Source organism: Rhinolophus hipposideros (assembly GCF_964194185.1).
Source record: "Rhinolophus hipposideros genome assembly, chromosome: 15".
Lineage (NCBI taxonomy): Eukaryota > Metazoa > Chordata > Mammalia > Chiroptera > Rhinolophidae > Rhinolophus > Rhinolophus hipposideros.
Genome location: NC_138061.1, coordinates 40483410 through 40502073, shown reverse-complemented (window position 1 = coordinate 40502073; position 18664 = coordinate 40483410). Strand labels below are relative to the sequence as shown.

General features: G+C 38.5%; 1 protein-coding gene across 1 annotated transcript in view; it reads left to right on the top strand.

Moving 5' to 3' along the window:
• Positions 1-18664, top strand: part of ANK3 (ankyrin 3) — a 303291-nt gene that overhangs the window by 200961 nt on the left and 83666 nt on the right. The window contains exons 24-25 of the mRNA XM_081075424.1: positions 9524-9647; positions 14642-14744. Coding sequence (XP_080931550.1) covers positions 9524-9647; positions 14642-14744 — 227 coding nt within the window. The remainder of the gene's footprint in view (positions 1-9523; positions 9648-14641; positions 14745-18664) is intronic.

Below are 18664 nucleotides of genomic sequence, written 5' to 3'. Positions count from 1 at the left end.
CTCCTCTTCCTTTCTACTGCTTCCTTCCTTTTCTGAATATGCCAATGTCAGGGGATTGAGGGAATGACATGTGAGCAAATACAGTCATTTGAATTCTCCATGCTGAAAATGTACTGTCTGAATATTAGGGAAGATAAACATCTTTTTATTAAGGTTTTGAATTGGTGGAAAATATTTTCTCTTCAATCTTATTTGTATTTTTATGTCCCTTGTTTGAACCTTCAAAAACTCAAATATGCTGAGTCTTATTTTTCTCATCTCTAATGGGGTTAATAATACCATTTGGAGTTGCTGTGACCATATAAAGAAATAAAATATATGAAGCATTTAGAACAGTGACCAGCATATATTAGGTGCACAGTAAATGGCGGTTTCCCTTTTATTGTTAGATGGATACAACTATTTATTGATCCTGCTTCCTGCTATAGGATGAGAATTAGGGAGCAGAACATGAGACAAAGAGGGAGAGCTTTGAGAGTTTGGGTCTTCAATTAAAAAAATGTAGGTGAATGAAAGATTGCGTTTTTACCCACTGCTGGATATATGTTGCTTGTCAATTAGATGGCAATTGTTATTATATCATTCAAATGCTAGGGGCATGAAAATATGGCCTATCCATCCCATTTCCTACAACTCAGATGCCAATAAATGTATCTACTTGCCATCTTAGGAGCATTCTCATTCTTTCCCTCCCATGCTTCATTCTCCGGCTGAGAATGGCCAACTGCCCATTTTTTTCTCCTTTCTACCTATCTTTACTCACACACCCTCCATTCCACATCTACCAGATCTACTCAACCAAATGTGATGGCCTCTTCCTTTGAGCTCTTGTAATACTCTATGATTTCTCTTGTACATCTTCTGTCATTGTGGTGTGGTGGTTAGGAGCTTGAGTTTTGCAACCTCACTGTGCGGGTTCTCATCTAGACTCTACCACTAATTAGACATGTTTTCTAAAATAACTTCACTGAATCTGTTTCTTTGTCTGTAAAAGGGAAATAATAGTACCTGCTTTAAATGGTTGAAGATTAAATGAGACGTGCATATAAAGTGCTCAGTCAGCACAGTGTCTGGCACATACAAAGCACTAAAACCGTAGGCAGCAGGAGTAGTGCAACAGTGTTTGTATTATTTCTGCCCTGGTCTTCACTTCTTTACCAGGGATTAAATGCCTCAAAGGCAGTAGTTGGCTTTACTCATAACGTAGGTCCTATTCCATTGCTCTACTATTTCACTACTCAGAGTGTATGTGCAGTCACCTGGGAGCTTGTTATACATGCAGGATCTCAGGATCTGCCCTAGATCTGTGGAATCAACATCTGCATTTTGGCAAGGTCTCCAGGTGATACAAATACATGCATTGAAATTTGAGAAACACTGTACTTGATTCATTGAATTCAGTTGCTGAAGTTGATGTTTTAATTATTCCCATCAGGAAATAGTTTAGTAATTTAGTAATTCCCACCAGGAAAATAGTTCTATAATTCTGTAGAAGCAATACAGGCATTAGATAACTGTCATTAACTTGGAAGTATCCTTTAGATCAGTGATTATCAAAGTGTGCTCCCAGGACCAACAGCATCAGATTCACTTGGGAACTTGTTAGAAATGCAAATGTTCAGGTGATTCTAACGCATCCTACAGATTGAGAACCACTGCTTTAGAACATTGGGAAGCTACCAGAAGTAACACATTAATAATGTGCATCTCTTTCTCCCTGCCTTCTTAGTTCATTTCTTCTATTCCATCTCTTAAGGAGGGAAGGAAGGTCGACTATTATAAAATATTGAGTTTCCATGTTTGCTGGATATTTGCTGGTACACATAAATATCTTAATGTCTACCTGGCCGAACTGTAGATATCAAAATACCTTTTCAGGTGTATGGAACACACAACCTAAATGACTCATCTGCAGTCCCTGTATTTTGTTTTGTTTTAATTTTATTCATTTTTTGAATAGGTGATAGACGCACATGGTATAAAATGCCCAAGGTGCAAGAGTTTACTGTGGAAAGTAAGTCTCCCTCTCCCCCCTCGCTCCCGTTGCCGTCTCCTCCAAAAGCAATCACTGGATTTTTACTGCACACATTTATTGAGCACCTGCTAAGTGCCAGGCACAGTTCTGGACCCCGGACACGGAACAAAGCAGGCAAAGCCCTTGCCCTCAGGGGGCTTACATTTTGGTTACCAAATTCTTATAGTATTTTTCAATAGCATAGCATATTGCAGTAGTTAAAAGTGGAGCCCTGTAGTCAAACCAACTGATTTTTGATTTGATTTTCCTTATATTCTAAGTGATGTTACTCTACCAGTGTGAACTGTGTTTTCTTTATCTTGAAATGGAGATAACAATTCTATTTTATAATGTTATTATGCGAATTATGTGAGATAATACTTACAATGCACCAAACTGTGCCTAGAACAGAGTAAATGCTCAATAAATATTACTGTTGATTTTAATGATGGGATCTCATTCTACTGTTCTATGAATGTAAATGAGAAATTGAAGGATTTCTTTTCCCAATAGTTTCCGTTCCCTCTCTTTGCCATGTGATGATCAAAAAAATCACTTTTTTCAGAACAAGCACAGTAAATTTAAATCTTCTAAGTTCTAATCATGAACTGTTTATCTGTAAGACTATCTGCTGAGTTCTATTAAGAAACCCACTCTTAATAAATCACTAGCGTATACAGACTATGTTCCGCTTTATTCCTTCTAATCTAGCTTTTTAAAAAACCCATGTAATTTGGAGGTTTTCTACTATTAAATCATTGAAAGTATTTTATACTATTAACATCAACTTTATAATGTTATAAAATATGTTGGGAAGATTCTGCATTTCACAGCAGAGGAATTAAGCAGTGTTTCTGACAGTATAATTTGGAACAGTTACCTGAAGAAACTTTATTTATGAATCTAGTCTCCATTCAGATGGGAAAACAATTTTCCACCCCTGGAAAAGCAACAAAAGTATTCCTTGGTGATGGTCTTAAGAGTAGAAGAAAATTACATGCATAAAATACGAATGAAAAAAAAATAGAACCACTTTCCACAAAAACACGTTTAAATATTAGACCCAGAACTGTTTCCTTTATTTAGCATAAAAGGGATCATTAGTGGATGTGGGGACAGAGCCCCAGAAAGCAGTTTCCAGGCTCTCGGCCTCATGTGGAGAGGTGCTGGCTTCGATAGTGGATGGCCGTCAGCTGTGGCTGGTTGGCCATCAGCTGTAGCCATTAAGCCATTGGTCACTGGTATAACTGCCACGGCTACGGAAGGGAGCCGAGGAGAGTGAAGGAGGAGAGTGAAGGAGGAGAGTGAAGGAGGAGAGTGAAGGAGGAGAGTGAAGGAGGAGAGTGAAGGAGGAGACTGAAAGAGAGTCGAGGAGAGTTGGTCGGTTGGCAGCAAAGCAGACAGCAGGTCGCATGTCGTGTAAACCCAGCCTCCAATGAGACCATAGTGGTATGTCTTCCCTACCTATGGCTCCGTGGGTGTTCCTTTTTGGCCTCACCATGTCCTGCGTTCTTATGTAGGGAGCGGGAGCAGAGACCCCGCAGGCCGCCCCGCTGGACACCCCGCACGACAGTGGACATAATGAAAGACTGCCAGGAAGTTGGGTTGGGCATATCCCACCAGATACTGACACTGGACCATCAATTTGCAATCTAAAAGGAATGAGGGCTCACCTATTTGACCGGCCATAGTCCTGATAATCATTGAATATACTTATTATCTTTCTTTCTCTCTTTTGTCCCTGATTCTATTTTGTATTATTTCCTGGTAGACAAAGTGTATATATCTTTGAAAGGTTGATTGTGGTATAGGAAACCTCTTCTCTTAACCTAGTCATGTTAAGAGGAAAAGGAGATAACTGAGACACTGAAGTGAAATGCCTCTGAATAGCTTTTGTTACTTCGTTCATGGTGGGATAAAGATAGATTTGGGTTATTTTCTGGTCTTCTTTAAACACTTTCCAGCCTCTGGTATTTTTATTATCAGAAATGGATTAACAATAAGAACACCAGTGCTCCAAATTTTGAAAGGTATGAAATCAATACAAAATAGATGAGCCTCCTCTAGTGGCATTGACTAGTGTACTTTTCCTAGAGTTTGTCTACACTAATCATATAATGCATTTTGGAGCTAACTCTAGTTTATTAGGGATGCACTAGGCAACCAGTGTGGAACCTCTTTGCTTACCTTTGGACCTTCTCATTTCTCATTCTGCTGTATTTCTGCTAATCATTGCAATGTAACAAGCTGTCTCTCAACTTGTTGGTTTAATTTATTATCTCCCATGGTTGTGTGAGTTAAATGGGCTCAGCTGGATTCTAGAGATCTTTCATGAGATTACAGTCAGATGGCAGGTAAGGCAGGCGTAACATGGTTGGGTGTTCAATGTGGTGTCTTCATTCAAAGGTCTGTCACCTCAGCTAGGATGACTGAAACAGCTGAGGGTTGACTGGACATCTGTCTGCCTATGCCATCTCTTTGGCTACCTTGAGCTTCTTTACAAGCATGATGGTCTCAAGGTAATTGAATTTCTTACATTGTGATTGGCTTCCTCCGAACAAGAGACTTAGGCAGAACTGCAAGATTTATTTTAACTCAGATTCAAAAGTTATGCAAAATGACTTCTTCTGCATTTTATTGCTCAAAAATCAAGCTACTATGGCAAACACTTCTAGAAAACATAAACCTACATAAATACCTCTTAGTATGTGGAAAATTGTGGTTCTTGATAGTGTGTGTGTGTATATATATATATATATATATATATATATATATATATATATATAGTAACCAAATATATCTGATGCTGTATGAGTGCTGTCCATTAATACAGAGGGTGCCAAAAAAAGTATGCATATTTTAAGAAAAGAAAAAAACTATTAAAATTGTAATACTCAATATATACCAAAAACAAAAAATGACTACAAGTCACATGTGACTTTGGCAATTACAAGAGGTGCTCAAAGTGGTTACTTACCATCAGTGTAATTTTAATAGATTTTTCCTTTCTTAAAATGTGTATTATATTTTTTTGGCACCCTCTGTAGAATTACCTTTCTTGGCTTATACACTCTTGTATAAGAATTGTTGGTCAGAGGCTGCCACTAATCAAAATATATTTGGATTATAGAATGTATTAGAGGCAATTAATAAGTCACTCAATACAGTTTATCTCATTGTTTTCTAATCTTTCGTCCAGTAGTGTGTTTTACTATACAATAATTACAGAATATCTTATTTATTGAAAGGAGAATGAGTTTGTTTTGTTATTATTATTCATTTATTCAAGAAATATTTATTGAGTGCCTATGATGAGCCAGGCCCTGTGTTAAGTAATAGAGAGCAGGGAAAATTTGATGCACTTGTTGGATTTTTGCCCTTACCAGTATAAAGAGTAGTAATTTAAACACTGATTATATGAGTTCATGCATTCAGATGCTTGGGCACTAGAGAAAGCTGTGTTACAGAACAATAGTAACAATTAGTGCTGATTAAACCCTTATTTTGTGCATTATTTCATTTAATCCCCCCAAGAGATCTTAGGATAGAGGCAGAGTTATTATCACAGTTTTGTAGAGGTTGAAACTGGGACTCAGAGTAAAGAGTGTCCCGAAGGTCACCTGATTAGTAAATGGTGGAACTTGGGTTTGAATCCACAGTACCTACTATGCAAAAATGCATTAAAACAATACCATTGCCTGTTTTTCTAAATTTGTATCTTTTAAGAAATGTTTTCACCCTTCTAAAATGGTAAATGCATAATTACTTAATGTCATAAGGCTATTTTCCTAAATCTTTGTCCAAATGTATTGACAACTCCCACTCCCACCCTTGCCCCAGGTTTCTTTTGGTTTCACAGTGACCATTTCCAAAGTCTATGAAGGAGGGGTAAAAAAGAATGGAAACTTAATTTAATTGACATTTGACAGTATAGCAGTCATCAAGCTTGACATGCCAAAAGAGTGCCAAGCAGTTGTGGCATGTAGATGGGGAAAGAAAAAAAAAGCGAAACCACCAACCTCTTTAATAAAAGCAATCATAAATTCAAAAAGATGTTTCTAGGCCCTGGCGTACAATATGCCAGGCCCATGAAAAATTTGGTTCCTAATCTAGGGGATCTCATCATCCAGTGGTAATGACTAAACAGATGTTTCTACTGGCAGTACACGTGAGGGACACCTCTCTTAAGATGGTGCATGAGGGTGGAAGGAATTCTACAAAGAGTCAGAGATTGGAGAAATTACTCAGGTGAAAAAGAGCAAATGTTCCATCAACAGAGTGTACCCTACGTAATGGTTCAAAGTTTAAAGATGTTCAGGAATTCTAGGGACTGAAATAATTCTGTACAACAGAGAGCAGAGTGGGTGTGGAGAAGTGGCTAGAGAAAGGCTGGCCAAGAAGTCAAGAAGAAGGACCCTTTTCATTGCAGTCTTTCTAAGGAAGTTTGAGCAAGTCATTGAATAAGACTGCTAAGTAGTTTGGATTTTGAGTGCAGTCGTGTAGTACAGATTCATGTTTAGACATTTTCTCCATTTTAACCATGACTTTCCTTTCCATTCTTTACAGGATTGGAAATTATTATTTTCCTTGGGAATATTTTTCAGTAGTATGTACCAAGCATTAAAAATGGCTTCCCTTCTATTTCTGCATATTTATAATGTTGATTACAGCCATGCTGGTTAAATGAAAACACCAGGTATCATATTGTCTGAATATTAGATGAGCCATTTATTTATTTATTTATTTATGCATTTATGCATTTATCCAGGAAAAACAACTGTTTCCCACTTCATCAGTTCTACAGAGTCACATTTCTGTATATTTAGGTAACCATCCTAGAGATAGATGCATTATCATGAAAAAGTGCTGCAAACCACTTACTTGGGCAAGACAGTTTCAAACCCTTTACTTGTTTTTTAGCTTAAGTCTCCAGTTATTACCAGGAAAAGTGAGTGGAATTGCCTCTCCAGCATACCCAGATGAAGGATGCAGAAGTCCTGCTTAGTTTTTTCCCTCTGGGGCCAACATAAACAGGGCAGAGCAGCTGAGAAAGGAGGCCAGGAGGCCCAGAAAGAGGAAAACAATGTAACACCAAAGTGACAGAAGCGCCTCCTTGGTGCTGCCCTCTACCCATTATAGCAAAGACCCCTCCAGCCCACTCCAGCTACCCCACTGCTTCTCTCTCCAGAAACCTCTCCAGGAGCGAGAACCTGTCTGTTCCTTTGAGTGTATTAAAGAGTTGAAAGAACGTTTACCAAAAATAAAGCAGAATATCCACTTGCTTTTTCCAGCTTGTCTCGCTTCTGCTCCTTTCCTCAAAACTCTTGATAAAAAGCAGTAGTGGTGATGAGTACGTTCTCAAGAGCTTCTTGGAGAGTTATGGAAATCACTGCTGCTTCCCTCTGCCCCATAGTTTCACAATCTCAACTCAAGGGCAGGCCCTCCCTCTCTCTTTTTTCCCTCCTTCCACCTGACAGGGACCATAAATAACCGAGGCTCCTGGTGTTCCCAGCGGAGAACAAAGTTGAAAGTTTGCCTGGAGCTCCCTGCCACTCCCCGCCTGGGTCACTTCTTTGTTTTCTTCTCAAGTTTTTCCTCTACCTGGATTGGCCGGCTTTTCCTGCGTGTGGGAGAAGAGTCACCTCCTAATTAAATGCAGCACCTCGCTAGCTCGCTGGCTCTCCCAGGATTTAAGGCTGTCTCAGTTACCCGGGTAGGCACAGAGCACCGGTATCAAATTACCGAAAGTCTACACTCGAGCAGCCCTCATATTTACATACAAATAACTCCAGGGCTCGCGTTTATGTCACCATTCGGTCCTGCTAGAGGCTTGCCAGAGGAGTTTCTAGTCCAATCAGAAGGAGCTTTAAAAGGATGTCTGCGGAGTGATCAAAAGGATCTTCATCTCAATTAAGAGTAGCCAGGTTTTGTTCCTTTATTTTTTATTTATTTATTTTTTTGTCTCTGCAATATTGGAAATCTTTGAACTCTGATGAGTAGGAAAAGATGTGTGATTCCTCAGTTGCCTACGAGGAGAGGAAGACGCTGAGAGGAACTCGACGGGGGTGGTGAAAACGGTGGATACAACCCAGGGATTGGTTTGTTTGGGCTGATTTGGAGGTAGATTCTAAATCACTGCTTAAGGAATTCCTGGGAACATCAGGAAAACATCTGATCAGCCTGGCCTGGTGGAAATGGCTTTTCTACAGAGTAAGATCTTTCTTTAAGTTGTATTGGGTGTGCACTGTTTTTGTCTCGTATGTGGTGAATGTGCAAGTAGCCTAGCTGTAAATAGTTACTTAAAATAATCTCTTGGTATACTGGGTGCAGTACTCAGTTGCAGGTAGAAAGTTGATCTGCTTAGTTTTTACATTTGCAAAAACAGTAGTTGACAGTGTATTTTTAGACTTGATTGCTAGTTTAAAAGCTGAGCTCTTGTGGTTTCCTGCGTTTAAATGAATGGAAATGATAAACAGTACTGAGAAAGGAATCGGAAAATATAGCTGGAGCGGATGAATCACTTACCTTTGAGAAAACATAGTACGCTTTTGAAATCTCTCTCGCCCAGCCAAGCTTGTGTCCAGAAAGAGAATGAGAGTCATAAAAAGGGGATAGAGTGTGCCTGTTTGTGGAAGGAACTTTTCCACAGCCTGTGCTACACTTTGCGAAGGATGGGAACCAGGAACAGTCCCAGAGGGCGAAAGGCATCTGGAAAACCTGCCCTGTCACTCTTGGAATGTGGTTTTTCCGTGTGAGGTCATGTTATGCATATGTAGCTAGTAAAAGTATTTTACATGATTAACTCTTTGTACGGATGGTTAAAGAGCAATTCATGTAGTCCTTTCTTCAAACTGCTGATACCCCCATTTGATCTCTATAGAAGGTAGAGCTGCTTTCCAAGTAGGGTTCAAGCTCGGGAGCAGCTGGACTGAGTTGTTAGTTTGATAGGTTTCGAAACCGTTGAAATTGATGTGTTCCAAGGTTCCCCAATTGCACAGTTACAGTTCAGATTAAAGAACTTGCTCGTTTCTTACATAAGGCCCGAACTGGAATCCTGTGTGTGAGAAAACTATTTAAATAAAAGTCTGTACGCTTCCCACATATAATTTCCAGAATGGTGAAGAAGAGGTAGTTTTTATTTTGCCATCAATGTCCATTCAAACAAGCTGCCCTCATCATGGTGAAGAAACTGACATAAAATAAAAGACCCTCCTTTCTGGTCAGCCAGGGCTTGAGAAGGGAGGAAGGAGATGGGGGAAATGTTTTAAACTTGCTACTTAACACCAGGAACTCTTTCTGTTCATGAAATTCACTCTCGAAATTGCCAATTAACCTCTGCCTATACTTTTTCCTGCTACACAGCAGTTACAAATATTATCCAGGGGAATAGGAGAACATGAATATGAGAGAATGGGTGATTTGCTGATGACCCAAGGAGCGGGTTTCTCCACAACAGACACATTTTCCAAAGGGAAGCTTCTGATATGGGCTTGCTTTGTACATCCACAGGTGAAGATGCCATAACAGGGGATACTGACAAGTATCTTGGGCCGCAGGACCTTAAGGAACTGGGCGATGATTCTCTGCCCGCCGAGGGCTACATGGGCTTTAGTCTTGGGGCCCGTTCTGCCAGGTATTTCACTGTTGCTGTTTTTTTTTCATAGTTAATTTAAGACAACCATGATTTGTCATAAACCAAAGTCATTTTCATTTTTCGCCTTATCCCCTCAATGTGCTCTTTGGATGAGGATGTGAATTTGGTGAAATGTGCTCAATTCCAGTATACATGCTCCGCTATTTTTCTTTCCTGGTTTTCAGTCCTCAATTTTGTGTGATTGAACATGTTGATTGTTCTTTTTTTTTCTCCCCCATCTGGCAATCATGCTTCGAGCTTAGAGGCAAAAGAGCTCACTGACAAAACTGGGAGAACCAATTTGGGATCCACATTTCAAAATTAAATTTTGTTCTGTATTGAAAGAAAAATATTACTTTCCAATAAGTAAGAAATATTTGTGTTGATTGTTCACTATTTTCTCTTCGTTACTGAAAGAATAATTCATGATTGAGACTTAAAAGGTAATTTTGGTTTAACAAATTACATAATGTTTATTAGAATTGTCTACCAACGGTTTGAGTATCTCTCCTAAAACTCTGCCATTAGTTTGTTTACAAGGGACATGTTGGGAATGTAACACTGACTTACCAAGAGTCACAAACAGGAATGGTGGCAAATTTAGTCCTTAAAACTGAAGCATGAATCTTTTCTATTGGGAAAACCTTGATTGAAACTTATCTGACACTGGTTGAAAGAAACAGGACATTTTCCTGAATTTGGGGACTTCTTTCCCTGGTTGGATTAACAGCTTGTTTGCTGACAGTCAGGTTATTTTAAAGCTAATAATTAAACCACCTAAGCCAGAGCCCTGGGGATATTTTCCTATAGTTCAAGTATCTGTTGTAAAAAGTTTCATTGTCTAACAGTAAATGGCACTTCCCACAAAGTAAACCTAGGAGTTTATTCTCAGTGTCCTTGATGTAGTCAGTTTAGATACTGAATTGATGTTTTTCTTCCAGTTAGTCTTTTTTCAGTAGAGTTTGGAACCTCGTGTAATTTAGTAGAATCTTTTATTTATAAATATATTTATAAAAGGGCTTAAAATCTCATTGTAGCAGTTGTCATTAATAAGAAGGGGAAAATAACTTATTGAAACTATGTAATGTTTAGATAATCACAGATAGCAACAAGTTATAACTGAAAATATGCAGAATCATAAAGATTCTCAAGGGAAAATTCTATTTAGAGATTTGATAGCTTTTGTAATCCAATAACTCATCCTCAGATAATATATAAAATGAATCAATCATTTGTATATAGAAAATTATAGCAGCTGACATCCAGTGAGAGATGAAACCAGAATATTGTCTCATAATTTTTTCCCAAGACAGTTCTAAGGCTTTCACACTTCTGGTTTTGATTACACCATTATTATTATTTGTTGCTGCTCTATGTAATTCATTTTTTTTTTACATTAGCAACTCATGTTATGCTCAGAGGCAAATATAAAAATAAAATCTATAAAGCCAATATATTTTTAAGATATTGTTAGAGTATTGTCAACTATGATATTCTGAGTGTAACATTTAAAGAGGATTACATTAAATGTGTAATTCATTCAACCATAACATTATTTTTCTTTTTTTCCTGTCTGATTTTTTTTTCCTACTTCTGTTTTTTCCTAAAAATACTTTAAAATAGTCCCAAGATCAGGTAAGAAAATACAGCGCTTTTACAGTGTTCTCTGTCTTTCCCTGACTCATTTCTCATTTTTATTTTCGTCAGCATTGTGATATGATGTGCTGTGATGGGCTGCAATGTGCTTTTTTTTTTTCCTGCTCAGCTTTAGAAAATCAGTTTTGTAATTCGGAGAAAATTAGCTAGTAACTAAATGTATGATAAGAAATGTTACTTATGCAAAATTGAATACTTAAGGAATTTCTTTCCCTTAACAAAGTTTGCATAGTGCATGAAGGAACTGGAGAAATTTCACTGGACTTAAAAGAAAAATTCTTGAAGGACTGTTTGTTTGCTATTCTATTTGAGTCGTGCTAGGTACATTAGTATAATTTTAGAATTTTGAGGCATGTGGTTTTCTAACACTTCCTGTATTTAACACTTAGGGTATACTGATGGCTACAAATAATATAATTGACCTTAGTTAAAAACAATTTAATGCTTTCCAGATCCCCATGCAAATAATGTCTAATTTTAGTAGCTGAAATTGCTTCGATGTATTAAGGATTCAGAGTGAAGCTTGATGGATTTAATTGGCTCCATCTGTCTAATGTAAGTTGGTCTGGAACAATCAGGAGTAAGAACTTTAGACATAGAAAATGAAGACATTTTTAGGCCTTTTCATTGATTACTCCCAATTCTGGGCTCTGTTCTGTAGTTGGCACTCATACATAAGTTGAAAGAAAGAGAGGATGTGTAAAAAATATCAACAAATTTTAGATAGACATTTAAAAACTGAAATTACAATGAATGTGTAATTAATTTTTAAAACTTTTAAGTATTTGTCTACGTATACAATAAAACTGTTCTCACGTCCTACCCGTATTAATATACACCATAGGAACCATAACTTAAAGAAAGGACTGTCTGGTACAGAATGGAATGGCCCAGTGCCTTTCAAGTCACATCACTGGGCAAAATAGGACCTTGCTCTGAGTACTCACAAGTTGCACTGTCTAATCGTGCAGCCCCCAGTGACAGCTATTTAGATTAAAACAAGTTAAAATTGAATGAGGTGAAAAATTCAGTTCTTTTGTCACTAGCCACACGTCAGGTGCTCAGTAGCCACGTGTGGCCAGTGGCCAGTGCAGATTTAGAAGATTTAGAACACGTCCATCAATGTGAAAAATTCTGTTGGACAGTGTTGAGTTAGAGAATAGGAAGAGAATTCCCGCTTTTAGAAAGCTTATATTGTATCTGAAAGAAGGTAAAGGGGCTGGAAACAGGAATAACAGAAAGAAATGTTTGCAACTGAAATAGGAGAGGGAGAAAAGGGAAGGGTTATGTATGGGTCATAAGATTGGCACAGAAGGCCTGACTGTGCAAGCAGTCAGTCATGTGACTTACTAGGTAAACTCTATGCAGGGCTAATGCTTGCTTTTTTTTTTCCTTCTGTATCCAGTTTCTAATATTGTGACTAGCTCCTATTAGTCACTTAGTAATTATTTGCTGAATGCACTAAATAATGACTCGATAGAATGATTATTTTGGGGTCGGAAATCCCCCCTAGGATTCTGGTGAAAGCTAAGGCTCTAAGATTTCTAATTTTATAGCACTGAAATTAGAAATCCAGAAAAATATACTCACCCATTTGTGTAGACACTTAGAATTGTGCCTGTAATTCAGGGGCCTCTATATATTGATATAAAAATACCCACTTTGGGGTAATTTTTAGTATATAGGATGCCCAGAGGGGAAAAGAAATCGTTCTGTGCAAAGCAAGGAATCCTTCATGTACGTCTTTGCTCTTTTTCCCTGTCAAGCACACATAAGGCCAAGGCCAAAGTCTGACTGAGTCTACTGGTAAGGATTCAAGCAGCCAAATTTAGACTCAGACAGGTTATTACTTACATAGGCAGTGACACATGCCAACTTCCCATGGTCCTTGTGCCCTGTACCAAAAAAGATGACACCAAAACAAAAGGGGCTGTATGTCTGCCATAGTAGCTGTGGGATGCCCCATTGCTAAGGAGCCAATTCTAGCCTGCAGCTAAGCGGTTTCATGTTCTGCAGCTCTGTGCCAAGAAGGACAGGGCAGGAAGCCTCAGGAGGCAAGGAAAAGCTGTCTCCTGACAGCCTACCATGGCAGGTGAGATGGGGAGGTGAGTGGGAGGTGGCCTGAAGCAGCTCCTCACAAACCTCCATCGTCTGTGTTCCGGAATGATCACAAGGTGTTCTGCCAAGGCTCAGATTAGCTCTAGTCCCCATCAGCCTGCATGTCCTATGTGATACATACAGGGTTAGCAGGGTCCCTTCCTCTATTGCTTTTTGTTTTAATTGAGATATAATTGACAAAGGACATATGAATTTCAGGTATACGACATAATGTTTTGAAATATGTATATAGTGCGAAATGGTCATCACAATAAGTCTAATTAATGTTCATCACTACACATAGTTACAGTTTTTATGATGAGCTTTTAAGATCTACTCTCTTAGCAACTTTCAAACACACAATACAGCGTTATTAACTGTAGTCACCATGCTGTACATTACATCCCCGGGACTTATTTATTTTATAACTGGAGTTTTGTACCTGTTGACCACCTCCACCCATTTCACTCCCCCCACACACACACCTATCCCTGTTGGTTTTTAGTTTAGAGGTTAATGTGATGAGTGGCATTTCAGGACATAAGGGAGCTTACATAGCCCCTGGGAAGTTCAAGGGCTATGTAAAAGATTTGAGAGTGGCTGGAAAGGAGAAGCATAGTAGGAGAGAGGAAGAAAAGAGTTGAGCAAGGAAGGACAAAATAACCACAAATGGAATGGCCAAAAAGATGGCAAAGAAGATCATGTAAGGTATATTCATAACACTGCTTCCTTCTTGATGTTTTCCATGAGTAGCAACTATAAACTTCTCATAAGTTAAACCCATATCTAGTTCCTAAAGACGTTTAAACAGAACCATTATAGCAGACATAATTCTATTTAATAGTGTAAGCTAGATAGATATGGACCAGAAAGAGAAGAGACCCTAACATGTAAGATCTTACCATAGAAAAAAATCTCAAATAATCAAATTACCTAGAGTCATCTGGTTCTTCTCAATTGTCATGTTGGTTCTACTGTCACTGTGAAACATCCAAAGTTTTCATGCATTTCATCTTCAACACCGATTGGCCTAATTTTAAACAAAATCTGATCATGAGATTGTCTAGAGCTGAAGAAATTTCCTCAAATATAAGGGATTTTACTTTTGATGATATCTTTTCAACAACTTTTGTTGATATTTTTAGCCATCCTGCCTGCTCTTAAAGTTGCATGCATTAATTTTCTTTTATTCATCTCATCATCACCTACCACTCTTGAATGGTTAACTGTAAATACAACAGCCTCCGCTCCTTCAGTTCGGATAGGTCTTACACCTTGAACAGAAGCTCCTATGCCCGGGACAGTATGATGATCGAAGAACTCCTTGTGCCATCTAAAGAGCAGGTATGCATTCTTTTAAAAATATTCTTTGATTGTTAAACTTGGTTTTGTATGTTTGAATCAACCTCTTTTTCCCATGACAGAAACTGTATTTCTGTATGTTTGATTTTGCATTTGTAAATCTTCCTGTACTGCCAGGTAAAGAGAAAATCAGTTGTACCGTAAACAGAACTAGCCCTCTCTCTTCTGCAGGTGAGTCCCTAAAGTCCCACAGAGAAACTCAGAAAGTCCTAGGGAAGGCATGGATACCTTTCTCATTTCTAGGTCAAATCTATTTCCATTTTTAAAAAAAAGACAGTTAATAATTGGTAGCTAAGGTTGCTGACATCCACATGAATGTTTGAATATGCTCAACAAACTATGTACGCATGTTGGAATTTGCTACAGTTTGTTTTCGCAAGTAGTTAAGAATTAGATTGCTCATGTTTTGATCCCTTACTTTCAAAGCTGCCTGTAATGGGACTTTCTCAAGATGTGATAGTATTTTGCTTTCTACCAGAATCTCTCTTAGGTTCATTTGGGGTTGGTGCAATTTCTTTCTTCCAGTAATTGTGGCTGAATAGATGTTAGTTTAATACAAGAAGTCCCAACAACAGTCCTGCTGCATATGGGCTCAAGATGGTTTCTTACTCTAGGTATACATAATACCTGGTTTTTAATTTGTTGTTAATGTGTTGATGATAGCTGAAACTGTTTGGACCACAGAACTAATTTTGAAGGTGGCTTATAATATTTAAACATATAAGTGATTGGTGAAATCATGCTAGACTTATTTATTCACAGCACAATGAAGGTAAATCGGAGCAGATGAATAAGCGATAGTCGCATCATCACCAAGTTAGAAGTTAAGCAGTGGACAGTTAGATCTTTGGGGTACCCACGTGTCTGGAGATGCTGATTTCCAGACAAAGAGATGTACATTGTATTTCACAAGGACCTATAACACATATTGTATTTCTTTACACTCTCTAGAACATTCTTAGCAAGCAGGCCTTACAGAGATGAATACAGTGGCTATTCAGTGTTTGGTCAGACAGAAGCGTCCTTTGCGGAATGATTATAGGTGCCGTAGCATGTCCTGGTTTAAGTGGGTGTTAGCACAAGAGAAATCACTTGTCTCAAATATTGAAGCTAAGCTATTGCACGTAAGGTGTTGCCCCGATATTGGTTGAGATTTTCTGAGGAACTCTCGTTTGGTTGGCTGTGGTCCTTGTGCTAATCAGGAAATCCTGAACTCTCCATGTTACGAGTTGAAACGACATGTTATTAGTGGATATGTTGTTAACAATGGAGAAATAATGGAGAAATGCGTTTTATGCTATATGCCTTGAAGAAACCCCACAAAACTCATGAAATTTCAAGTGAGAAGAGATTCCTTGGTTATCAGTGACACATAAAACATGCCTAGTTCTATAATGGAATAGCAAATCCTTGATTGAGTGTAATGATGGTTTGTTTATATTTCTGAATATATACTCACTTTGGGGCAAGGGCCTGAAATTGGGACGACCACAGCCATCATCACCATCACCAGTCGTATGACCACCATAGTTACACTACCTCTCAATTTCAGCACATCGCCTTAAAGTGTAATATAAATGTCTGTGATGCTACAAGGCTAGAGACAGGCGTCTGAGGGTTCTCACACCATTCATTACATGTTACCTCCTACCAAGACCTGCTTACTTAGGTAGAATGGAGGGGCAACATTTGCTCAAAGTGAAGGATTTGTGAAAAGAAATCAAGGGTAAAAAGAACTTTTTAAGTAAAACTGATCTTTTGTTCAGTTTGTTGTGCTTTGCTTTCAAAAGCACCTCTGTGGATGTCACACTTCTGTAGACCAGTCAGAGGAAAGGAGACCTTAGTACATCTTGAAACCTTTACAAAGAAACCTTAAGTTAATAACTACAGAAGCAGGAAGTTGCTTTCTTTAATGACCACAGAGAAGCCCATGGTCTGACAAGCATTCCCTGAGGAACGAGCATGTTTAATGAGCATATAACCTTATTCCTGGCCACACAACCTCGTGATAAATTCACCAGAGACTGAAAAAAAATATGAAAGGCATAAAGACATTTTAGGGACAATTCAGGGCATTCAAAAACGTACTGGCTATACTATTAGGAAACTTGTTAATTTTCTTAGTAGTGATAACAGTATTGAAGGTATACAGGGGACTATCTCTATTCCAGGGGTGTGCATGCTCAAGTTTCAGGAATGAAGTAATCGTAAAGTCAGCTGTTTCATTTCTAATGTATCAGCACACACAAAAAAATGGGGGTGGGGTAGAGAGAGTGCAATATGGTAAAATGTTCATTGATGAATCTAGGTGGAGTTTATATGGTTATTCCTTACACCTTTTTTTCAACTTTTTTATTTCTATGAATGAATACCTTCAAAATAAAAACTTGGAGGAAAGGGGAAAACAAATTCTGAAAGAGGTGTATTAACCTATTTAGTCCCTAGTCTGTCATTTGTTATGAGAAAAAGCTAATTCCTCAAAAGAGGCTTTCAGAGGGAGAGTCCAGTTACACTGTGCAAGACTAATGAGAAGCATTTACTTTCGAACTCATTTACACACTTTGCAATTAGAATTAAGTACAAAAATAACTGTCAGATTTAAAGTTCCCTGTCCTTACCCAGTTAAAGATTCTTTGATAAGTTCAGGCGACAAATGAATAAACATTAACTCTCCTTAAGCTTCTGTTTTTCAACAAGCATAGACCTCACCCATACAAAGCTTAGCTGCCTCTGTATTGTCCTGCTGCTGACTGATCACTTTGTCACAGTTAAAGAACAATTGCGACCCAGGACAATTCACACAGTCCCATCACCCCCACTCTCCTAAGAACTTGTGCTGGTTGAAGGCAGGTGTGGAGGCCAGAGCTGGTTCCCATGCCTTTGGGCCTTAATCAGGATTAGTGTGTAAACCACTTAATCAGGAGCAGGCTTTTTTTTTTTTTTTTTTTTAACGGGTGATACTGGGTTATCCATGAACTCATTACTCTTTCAGCTTTCCTTTGCCCTGCAATCAATTAATTGTATGTAAATAAATCATGTCTTGCATTTGTCAGAAGATCTTATTTAAAGCAGTGACTCAGTCCTCACTGCTTTTGAGAATCACCTGGAGAACTTTTAAGAAGATGATTGCTCAGTTCCTGATTCAGTGCGCCTAAGAGGAGCATGGGATTTTTAAATGCACCCAAAGTTGAAAGCCATTGATTCCTTGTGGGAGTTCTTAATAGGGAGGCATACTTTGGAATCATCAGTGGCTCTTTGAAAAACAATATGCCTACAGTATCAGAATCTCCCTAACGGAGTAACTGGGCACCTGTGTTTTTTAAAGCTCCACGTGATTCTGGGATGTACCTCTAGTTAGGAACCACTGATGTAAAGCCACTCTGGCTGGGATCTTGTATATTGGTCAGTGAACATCTAATGGACTTGTTCCATAAGCTCCGATTTGTGTTTGTCAGGTTGTCTTAGAGCAGTGTCTGTGCTAGGAAATATTCCTTTCCAAATAGGAGGTAATAAAAAAAAAACAAAAAGAAAGAAAAGGGATGACTGAAGCCCTGAAACCGGGTTGTCGAAGATGAATATGATAGACTGGTTCCTTCCTTTCGTCTGACATAATCATTGAGAACAACTGCCTGGCATGGCTGGTGTAAGTGCTGCGTGTGATCCAGGCCAGCCAATTCCCATTACATCAATGGAGTACTATTCATTAGTCGCCATAAGTGTCAGGAGATATGGTGGTGATGCTTATGTTAATGGTGGTGAAACAGCCAATTTGGAGCTCCCGCCATGTGCCAGGCACTATTCTAGGAATTTCACCAATATTCACTCATTTACATTTCACAAAAACCCTATGAGCTAATTTCTTGGCTCCATGAAAAAGATGAAGAAACTGAAACACTGACAGC